Here is an 11,506-nt window from a genome sequence, read left to right as displayed (position 1 = left end):
TATACATACGCACATACATATGTACATACATACATACATACATACATACATACATACATACATACATATATATCTGGTATAGATGAAGGACTTAAACGTTTATTCTGAAAGTTTTTAAAAATTCCATGATCATTATCACATAAGTCATGACAGTTGATATGCTCTAAAAGTTTAGACATATATCTTAGAAGAAAAAGGTTCTGATTTCAAACCAACCAGACTCAGTATAATGAGATTTCTATAGAACTTATTTGTAGATACTCCGTAAATTTTTTTATCAACCTATTGCAGCAGCTAAAAGGAACATTTTTATCAGTTAGCTTGTAAGTTTTAGTTGAGATATCCCCTTGTAAACATTGTAGATCAGTTAGAACATTAGAACAACTAAGGAGGAGGGGCAGGATGTTATAATTTCTACAAATTGCTTGCTATTCCCAGAACGAAAATCGAAAATTAGCTTGGATTTAATTTGAGAATATGCTATAACAACATTCAACTTAAAACCTGATGTGTGGAGTATGTGCATAGCTCACATAATACAGAATGATGATGACCCACATTGACTTGATGATACCTCAACTATTTCTGAGAGTGAGATATCTTTGATGGAAGAAAGTGATGGGAATGAGACTGTTAAGAGAATAACTCCCATCCTGAAGCAGTGGGATAGTCTGAAATGCTTACACAATGTAGTCTATAAGCATTTCACATAGTACTAAACAGTTTGGTAGAAAGTTGGAAACTGATCCAACTTAATATAAAGAAAACTTATAAAATCTATAGCTGGATGATGTTGGTAATGTGTTTAATATTACTGGGTTTAGTATAGAAAACTCAAGAGGTATGTGAAAATCACAATTTTAAAATGGTAGTTTGGATATAATTTTAACTGCATCTAAGTAGAATGTCAGTTCATTAAATTTATGAGCTTTACTTGTGTTAACAGTTTTATCAACTAAATGCTTAATTATCAGATATAGCTAAATGAGCAGAACCCTGTTTTTTTTATTGCAATGAGTCACAAGGTTGGTGCTGGTTTTTTTGTTCCTGCAATATTAAGCAGTAGCTTTTTCCATAAGAGAGATTGAACTTGATAATACAAGTCAATGAAATATCTATCAATTTCATGTTGCATAACTCTGATGGATTATGCCACCTATAGCATCTACTTTAATTTTAGCTGGATTTAGAATCATTAGGGATAAATGTTTTAGCTACAGATACAATGGAGTACTGATGGCAGGATCTGAATCATTAACTTCTTAGTTTGTTGTTCACTAATCTGGGTTTTCTTCTATGAAAAGATTCCTCACTGAAAATTATAACAGCTGATTATTCCTTTCATAAAATATCAAAATGGATGAATAAATTTTTCAAAAAATATTCTACTTGGTTTAATTCAGAGAGAGAGCAAAAAGAAAGGTGTTGTTTCTTTTTATGCACTCTCAGTAGGTATCACTACAGAACTTGAAAGAAGGGAAACAAGCACAGTTTGACCACACAAGACCCCACTTTTTGCTGCATCATTTTCATGTCAAAATATATTTTTTTCTGTAGACAATTATATATCATTTGAAAGTTCTGGATGTGAACTTTCTTCTCATATACTTTTAATTAAAATCTGACACTTATATATCATGCCTAGTTCTCTCAATAACCCTGATATTTTCATCTATTCACAAAGTTCATTCAGTTTTTGATTATTAATTCTGAACAGGTGCTGGAGCACTTACAACTCAATTCGTGTTGAAAATGATACACTGATAAAGAGGACAGTTTTTGCTTTACCTTGATATAAAAATCGATGGGAGTAGGCCAGATAATCGTTAAAAATTATAAAAATGAAAATTTTGTAAATAATTTTCACTTAGAAGAGAACATATTTTCTCCAAGATTTTTATACCATAAAGAAAGAAAGATTTCTCAGAAATTCAATACAGCCATTGTTGAATCTGGCGACAAGTTGGCGAAAAAAGTGCAGAGTCAATAAAAAGGGTACTATTATGGCTGCTTGTATAGGGTTAACACATACTGATGCTACTTGATCAATTCTGAGAATGATACCAGGTGGTTGTGGGATGTGCTAGAAACAACAGCTAAATCTCTCTTAAATCACACCTTTCCATCTAAAAATATTTTCAAAATTTTAATTTTTTTTACTGAAAAGCTTTGCTCATTTTTCTTAAGTGCATAGTGCATAAAAAAAAACTGGCCAAAATCAGTCCAGGGTGGGTGAAGGAGAAGAGGTGAAATAAATCATAAATTTCCCAAAGTTTTTTTCATAAAAAGCTTTCCTCTCTCCCCCATCATTTCCAAGGCTATAGTGGCAAAAAAATTGAAAAAAACCCCAACTTATGTGAGTGTCGTGATCCAAAACTCTGCTGTTTATAGCCACTTTTAATAGTCTATTAAAATTTTATTGAAATGGTATCATGTCCCAAATCTCAGTATTTCTATAATTCTATACCTATTACAAGACTCAAGTCCCTGTGACTTGTACTTTTGGATCACCGTGAAATCAACTGTTTGTTATATGCAACAAATAGACTTTGAATAAATATTTTGAAAGTTGCTAAAAAAACGTTTCGTTTTCAAGAACCTGAAAATAATAGGGAACTGCTATCCTGTGGTCACCATTAATTTGTGTAATTTGAAAATGATTATCACCTCAGTTTCAAAAATATGACATCACAAATATGGCTAATTATTCATTTAGACCAATTAGGCAAAATTTCAACCAATTTGCTGACCATTCAAATTGTCGTATTTCCTAAAATATTCATCCAAATTTCACAAATGAGGCATCAAAATGTTTCTTTTCAGATGCTCTCCAAAAAAATGTACAGTAGAAGATAGATTTTAATATTTTCAAAAATTCATAGTGATACCTACTCTCAGCAGATTATCTAGACTTTTGTAAAGTTGTGTGTGACAAAGATCATGTAGAATTTAGTCAGATAGGGAGTGAAATATGTGGCATATAAAAATGGTGCCATTTAGAATTTTGTAAGAAGTACAAACTTTATTAGTGTCAATGTATAGCAGTAGTTAGGGATGCTAATCAACACTGTTTAATTGTTATGGAACACATTAGATGACTTCTATTTCATTCACTCACTCTAGACAAAACACCAATCTTGCAAATTTTGGCAGTACTCTCAATCAAATACACTGGGTTATTTGGAGTAGTGTATCTGGTTGGTAGTTCAACCCTTGAGTCCTTCAACCAAATATAGCTTAGAATGTTTATAAAAATTGTAAAAATATTTAATGCATGTAATTAAAAAAAGATATATTTGTATTAAAAATGACAGCAGCTGGTTAGTAGCCTCCTTTATATTACAGGCTGGTTACTCAAGTTATAGAAAGTGGACTGTTTTGATTTTCTACTATAGAAGAATAATTAAATTTAATAGGGAAATAAAAGGGGGAGAAAAGTCAATCTGTTGTCTGACTATAAAAACATTAAACTAACATATGTGTGCATGTGACATGCAATTAAATTTTAATGTTTAGTCTAAGTATACGTTTATTAAAATAAAGCTAATTTCTGAATGTTTTCTTTCTAATCCTCAATCCAACTGGAAGACTACCAGAATTCCCTGCTTCCCACATATATTTACCATGCTGACCAACATCTTGATAAATAAATTTATTTCCCCCACTCCCAAAAGAGTAAAAATAAAATTTTTAAAATCCAAAGATGGAATTAAAAAATGATTTACCTTTTAGATGATTCTCAATTAAAATATAAATTTTCCATTTTATTTGAGATCGTCTTAATTTCAGGAAATTTTAAAATCTTTGAGATAAAGCCATTTACTATTTTACAATTAAAAATAATTTTTTTTTTCTTTTTCTTGTTTCTTTGTAATATAAAGTTTACTTTTTGTATTCAAAAGATTAAGGAGTTCAGAAATTGTTTAATGGTAACAAGTGTATCACACAAAAACAGAAGAATGGGACCAAAGTGATGTTTGCAGACCATAAAATTGTCAAGATGTGCTGGTAAGTCCCAGCAATTGTTTGTCTTCACATTTTGTAAATCAAATTATAAACTTTTTGAAGAGATTTGGTTAAATTTACAAACAGTTTAAACAGCCACAAGGCACTTTTAAATGCCTTATGGCAGTAGCCAGATTTTAGCAAGAGAAGGCAGTGACAGAAGAAAGCTGTAGAAAGGACAACTTTAAAGAGTTTGCAGTATCAGCCCAGTTTGATAATAAGAAATGAGGCACCTTGAGGTTTGCACTGTTGATTTTCATGGTCAGTGGCTTCAGTCAAAACCTAAAGAGTAAAAGAGACAGAAAAATAAGCTAGTGAAGTTAGAAAGCAAATAATAGTAATCAATATAATAAATAAACCTTTTTTGACTTTATATGTCAGAAAAACCCTCAAAATATGAAATACAAAATAATATCTAAATTCAAATTTACTTAAAGAGGAATAGACAATCAAGTTATACTTACCTAATATTTACTGTCACTGCTGCTTAGACTGTACATATTGATCATCACTTAATTTCAATTTGTAAATCTGTTGCTTTGTGACTTCAACCTGAAAACAAGATTATGAAGGTACATTCAGATTTATTCCAGCATCAGCTGAAAAATAAGGACAACTTTTATTTTGATTCTGTTAAAAATATTAGTTGATAATATGATACAATAGCTGTATTCATGACAGAGTTTTAATGAAATCAACATTTTATGTCTGCTTTCCAAACTGGCATGGGATGCTCAGGCTTAAGTCAGTTCTTATGAAATTTAAAAGGTGGAAAAAAAGTCCAACAGCTGTATCTGGGGGCTCAGTGATCCATAATAATGTTGGTAGATTTAGTCCATTACAAAATGCGACCGTATAGATGCATTTGACATAGGATGAGATGAGCCGCCATCTTCGGGGTAGAGAAGTTCAAAGATGGAATGATTAAATGTGGAGAGCTAAGTGTATTAGAGGGGGGACCAGGGGATATTGAGACAGGGAATGGTGAGAGGAGAAAAGATAATTCAAGAAGAGTGATGGGTTAATAATGAAGCTAGTAAGGGAGTAGTAGTAGAGGTGGGGAGTAGGAAGATGAATAGGAAGGTGGGGTAGATAGTATATGAATGGTAGTCTATTGTATTGAGTTTGTTGAGTGTAGAGATGAAACTATAGAATTATTGGATGAGATAGTGAGAAAAAGAAATGGCAGTTATTTGAGGGAAGTAAGGTGTCTATTTCAGTGGTAGAGGGAAATTACTAATGTATGTAGAAAGGTATGTGAGAAGAGAGAGGGGGTGAGTTAGTGGTCAAGTAAGCAGTGGTTATTGGGATAATGAATGTGCGTTGATATTGGAATGGGGGTACAGTGGTATGCAGAGGTGTATGAAATTAAATAAGGGAAGTGAATAGAAAGAGGGAGAGGTTGACAGATTAGTATCCAAATGTGTGAGGTAGAATTAAGTACTTTTGGTTGAGGAGAAGAAATGAGAAGAGACCACTTGTGAGGGTGGGGAGGCTATGAGGGAGGTGGGATGTAATGGATTAGAGGAATTTGCAAAGGTAGCAATGAGAAGGAATAGTTTAATAAGGAGGTTAGTATTAATTGATGTAGTAAGTTGCTAGGCTGACCTTGTCGTACCTTAAGTTTAATTTTGAATAAAGATACTCATAGTTATGAGATTACATAGATTTAATAAAATGCATGAATGATGAGTAGAAAGATACTCATAGTTATGAGATTACATAGATTTAATAAAATGCATGAATGATGAGTAGAACCTGTGTTTACAAGATAGTATTACATCTGAGAATCTATTAAGTAATGAGGGGTTGTGGTGGTGAAGGATGTTTATCAATTTTCTTAAACATAATTTATGCATACCAATGTTTGTATTGTAAACACACCGGAGTCTAAGTTTCAATCTTTTAAGCACTACTGTCTTCTATACACAAAATATCTGGATCTCATCTGTATACTGTGTGTGCATGAGATAGATAGATAGATAGACAGATAGATAGATAGATAGATAGATAGATAGATAGATAGAGAGAGAGAGAGAGAGAGAGAGAGAGAGATCCAAATTTAGGGAATGGAATAGATAAAACCCAGGCTGCAAATGTTTCATAGCTAGCAGAACCTCGGAAGTAGTAATTACCCAAATGAGAAGTAACCCATTAGCTACTTGTCAGACCAAAGATGCCTTGGTCAAATGAAAGTTATATTGTCATCAAGGGATCCTGTGTTAACTCACTGGAGATGTGGTCAAAAATGCATGGAAAGCACAGAGTGAGAGAAGGGAAAACATTTGTGAAGAAATAATATACAGAAGTGGGTAAATATCTAAATTTGTTAAGGAAGAGAATAAGGGTATGAATACAGAAAAAGAGAGGGGCAAGAGTAGGGGAAAAAATCTGGTATTACTGAAGCTGGCTAGGGGTACATCTTTGTGAATTTAGGCTGGGGTCATTTACTGGGTCTACTGTAGAATAAATAAGTAAATATACTGTGGCACCCGGTAAATACATTTAAACAAAGTCAAAAATATATGCATGCAGTACTATGTGTATAGTCTTAATGTTAAGTGATTTACCTAGAACTACTATGTTCTCCTACTAACCAAAAACATTATCTTTCACCTCCCTCTCCTTCTCTCCCTCTTCTCCAAACAAATTCTAACTTACTACTACTCCTATATCTTCTCTTTCTCTCCTCCTGTTGGCATTCTTCCCCTTTTGTTGGTTTATACCATTGTGAGTCAAGATAAAATTGTGTATCTTAAATTAGGTATCACTATAAATCTTTTAAAATTGTTAAATGTAATTTCTGCAGTACTTTTTCTTGGAGAGCATGCAAAAATAAACTTTTTGATACTGCATTTGTGAAATTTGGATGAATACTATAGGAAATATGACAATGTGAATGGTCAGTGGAATGGTCAAAATTTTGCCTAATTTGCATAAATGTATAAGTAGCTATATTTGAGCTGTCATATCCTTAAAACTGAGGCGATAATCAGCTTCAAATTATAAAAATTAATAGTTACCATGGTACAGAAGTTACCTAATTTTTTTGTCATGTTCTTGGAAAGAAAACTTCTTTTTAGCAATATTTTAAATATTTATGTAAAGCTTATTTTGTTATGAATAACAATTGTAAATTTTTGAAAATTTTGTTTTATAAAAGCTTCCCCTCTTCATTTCCAAGGCTACAGAGAAAAAAAAAGTGGGGAAAATTTCCGTCAAAATGGAGAAAATCAAACTTATGTGGGTGTTCTGATCCAAAACTCAGCCCTACAAATAATTAAATGAAATTACAGCTATTGCAAGCATTTCATATATATTCAGACATGGTTATATTGCCATCTGTTATAAGTAGGGAGCTCAGTTTTGATACACTGGGTATAATACAGGATATAAAACTGAATCTTCTCTATGCTTAGAGCTGTACGATAAATTTAATAAGTATCCTTGGAGAGCTCTGTTTTGACCCTATTTTTGGCACATCATTTTCATGACAAAATATCTACTTTCCTTGGAAAATTATATATCCTTTGAAAGTTCTGGATATGAACTTTGTTCCATATAGTTTTAATCAAAACATAAGATTGCTGCATAATTCAACATAAATGTGAAACAACATTAAACATTGTATAAGGTAAATGAAGGTTTCTGTAGGAACACTTAGTGAGTTTACATGCGCAAGGATGAATTATGATGTTGTTGTCAGTGTTAGATGCAGTAAAATATGGCCTGGTCCTTGATTACCAGCATGAACGTCAAACTTCAAAAAGTAGTTAACTATTAAATGCAGTTCTATATTTAAGAGATGAGGAATTATGTACATTATTTACATTTGACAGATATTTGTCCTCATCTTGTTTGCTGTTAACACATCTTGGCTGATATACCCTCCAGCCTTCATCAGGTGTCTTGGAGAAATTTCAAACCTGGGTTCTCATTCCTGAGGTATTTTTTGATGTTATTATTGTTAATCAGGTCACTGCCTGGAATTGAACTCGGAATCTTGGGGTTAGTAGCCTGCACTCTTAACCACTACGCCATATGCTCATGGGCACTTAACCACTACGCCATGTGCTCATGGGCACTTAACCACTATGCCATATGCCCATGGGCAATTATGGAGTGAATTTTAGGGCTTATAAATCTAATATTTTCCTATCCTTCCTTAATATCAGTTCCCATATGCTATTCATATCTGCATTCAGTCTGCTTAGGAGGTTGTTGTGTCCTAGCATATGTGCTGCTTCTTTTATTTTTCATATTTTCCAGTGGTGTTCTCTGTCTATTATTTTAACTTCATCCCACAGGGGAAGGTGGTTTCCATTTTTCCATACATGATCAGCTATACCCGATTTATCAATATCTCCTTGTGTCACAGCTTTGCGATGTTCCTCATGTTTCGCCTTTGTATAATCTATCACAGCTGCATAGGATGGAGTACATGCAGTTTTTGGTCATATTCTCTTCTACTGGTGGTTTTACTCGAAGAAGATATTTGTGAAGTGTTGTAATGCTCTTGAATACTGTCCTGATGTCATATGGGCCGCATATCTTTTGTATCTTTTCGGAGAGGCCTTTCACATAGGGTAGACAGACTGTTGACAGTTTATCGGTTTTATCCTCTCTTTTCTTCATAATTGGAGTAGATAGTATGTTTTCGGGGTAGTTGTTGCTTAATAGATTGTTACTGAGCTTGATTATTTCTTCGTGGTGGGTATCACGATTGCTACTTATATACTTTGCTCGATGTTTTAGGCACTGAGCAATTCCTCGCTTTACACTGTATGGATGGTGGAAATTGAAGTTAAGGTATCGTCCAGTGAAAGTCGGCTTGCGGTATATGGATGTCCTGAATCCAGACATAGTGTGTGTTATTAATATGTCCAGGAATGCTAGCTGATTGTCTTTTTCTTTTTCCATTGTGAACTGTATGGATGGCTTTATTGAGTTCACACGATTTAACAGCACTTAGACATCTTCATGGTGGGGCCAGAGAATAAAGGTGTCATTAACATATCACAGCCATAGGATTGGTTTTAGTGGTGTTGATCCTAAAGCCAAATTCTCAAAGTATTCCATGTATATATTGGCTATTATCGGTGATAATGGCGAACCCATAGCTAAACCCTCTTCATGTCAATATATATCAGTATCCATACTGAAATAGGTAGTTTCTACACAGAAGGTCAACATTTCCATCAAGTTTCTTATTGTTATACTAGTGCGTTCTTTTAGATGGGTGTCTGTCACTAGTTTTTCTTGAATCACTGATAGTGCTTCACCAGTTGGGACTTTGGTGAACAGGCTTATCACATATAGACTCACCATCTGGTTGGATTCAATGGAGGTATCCTTGATCAATTCTGTGAAGTGGTTGGAATTCTTCACATATGATGTTGACCTTCTTGCTAATGGACTGATTATATCCACAAGGAAATGGCTCAGTGGATGACATGCTGAACCTCTACAGCTCACTATAGGTCTTAAGGGAATACCATCCTTGTGAATATTAAGGAAACAGTACATGTGTGGTAGTTTACTGTAGTGTTGAGTCAGTTGTCTGTACTTCATTGGTGTAAAGTGATCCTTGTTCTTGATCAAGATCTGTGACAACTTCTTCTCTGTTTTCAGAGTTGGGTCTTTCTTTACTTTGCTGTAGCTACCATCACTTATAAGACTTGCCAATTTTTCCAAGTAGTCAGACTTGTTCATCACCACTGTAGACAGAGAACACCACTGGAAAATATGAAAAATAAAAGAAGCAGCACATATGCTAGGATACAACAACCTCCTAAGCAGACCAAGTGCAGATGTGAATAACATATGGGAACCGATTTAAGGAAGGATAGGAAAATATTAGATTTTTAAGCCCTAAAATTCACTCCATAATTGCCCACAGGCATATGGCATAGTGGTTAAGAGTGTGGGCTACTAACCCCAAAATTCTGAGTTCGATTCCAGGCAGTGACATGATTAATAATAATAATAATAACATCAAAAAATACCTTAGGAATGAGAACCCGGGTTCAAAATATCTCCAAGACACTTGATGAAAGCTGGAGGGTATATCAGCTGAAATGTTGTGTTAACAACAAAGAAGATGAGGATAAATACCTGTCAAATGTAAATAATGAACTATTAAATGGTTTTAGTAAATTTATACAGAAAAAGTAAGCATTATACCATCCAGCATAAATAAAAGTCAACTTCATTATATTTTTTCTGTAAAAACCTATTCTGACATTAAATGAGTCAACTTCCAGTATGAATGTTTACATTTGTATGTCATATATCAATAAAAAAAATTTCTAAAATAATATTGGAAACAATCTACTCATGTAATTTATGCACCCGCTAAAGTTTATTTTTGTTTTTGCCAAAAAAAAAGTGCATAAATTACATGGGTTTTTACGGTACTACTTCAACTGTAATGCTGTCAGTTTGAGAATATCTGAGAACCATCTATGCATACATTATAATCTGAAGAGGTAAAGCTGTGAGGTCTATTTGTACATAATTATTAATGATATTTATCCCTAAGTCAACTGTGACCAAGAAGACCTGAGACCAGTGATAAAAAAGCATTCACAGCCATTACTTTCTTTTAAGATGGTGGGCATAACTTGAAGATTTGATTGCTGTTTCTGGGATATCAAGTGACTTTGTAAAGGGAATAACTAGAATCTAAGGAAATTAGAGGTGGTTAATATATAAAATAAAAAATGTGTGCTAGAAGGAGTGGTTACATCCAGTGTTTTGAGCAGAGTCATTCTTTGAATGGCTTAAATGTTCTTGTAGTAATGACAAACGCGGCAGCAAAATACATGTTAATAGTGAGCCAAGAACAGTTTATTAAAACAGATTGCTGGTTCATCAATCAAACAAAATCTTTTCCCCCATTTCCCATTATTCTAATAGTCAGGGATGGCATCCACCGTATAGAAACCTCTTTAGCCCTATTTTCGTTTATATTGTTTAATGATTTCTTGTAAGACCAACTTGGTATATTAATGGTCAGTTGAAGAGTCCTGAGGGAAACTTAGGAAGAAAACAACTATTAGCTACTTTGATATTAATTTGTCTGTGCACCATAGTTCACATTACACATGACTGGGTTTGAGCTAATGAGGGAGCCTTCACATGGTTTAGTTGAATTTCCCATACCATCTTAAAAATAGGAAAGACACATCACACAATATAGTTCTTGATGTATGAAAAGGTGGAATAATCATGGTTGGATTGCTTTTAATTATAAGTCTGCTAAAATTAGGAATGACCTGAAGCTAAGCAACAACATAACTGGGTTTGCACACCGACAAAAGGGTTTGCACACCTGCTATAAATAATAGCCAAACCTCATAAAAATCCTATTCTACTGTATGAACAATGACACAATGGGGAAAGTAGTCCTGGATATACAGTGTTTGAAAAAAAAAAAAGATATATATATATATATATATATATACAGAGAGAGAGAGAGAGAGAGAGAGAGAGAGAGAGA

The 11,506-nt window shown here is 33.6% G+C and overlaps 1 protein-coding gene across 1 annotated transcript in view; it reads right to left on the bottom strand.

Moving 5' to 3' along the window:
• Positions 1–2,176: 2,176 nt before the first annotated feature.
• LOC106871622 (protein scribble homolog) overlaps positions 2,177–11,506 on the bottom strand; it is a 698,511-nt gene continuing 689,181 nt past the window's right edge. The window contains exons 42-43 of the mRNA XM_052966764.1: positions 4,470–4,557; positions 2,177–4,287 (exon numbers count right to left, since the gene is read on the bottom strand). Of these exons, the coding sequence (XP_052822724.1) occupies positions 4,483–4,557 (75 nt within the window). The 3' untranslated portion in view covers positions 2,177–4,287; positions 4,470–4,482. The remainder of the gene's footprint in view (positions 4,288–4,469; positions 4,558–11,506) is intronic.

The sequence above is a fragment of the Octopus bimaculoides genome, chromosome 3 (assembly GCF_001194135.2).
Source record: "Octopus bimaculoides isolate UCB-OBI-ISO-001 chromosome 3, ASM119413v2, whole genome shotgun sequence".
In the NCBI taxonomy this organism is placed as follows: domain Eukaryota; kingdom Metazoa; phylum Mollusca; class Cephalopoda; order Octopoda; family Octopodidae; genus Octopus; species Octopus bimaculoides.
Note: the sequence above shows the minus strand (reverse complement) of the source record. Positions and strands in the feature narration are given on the sequence as shown.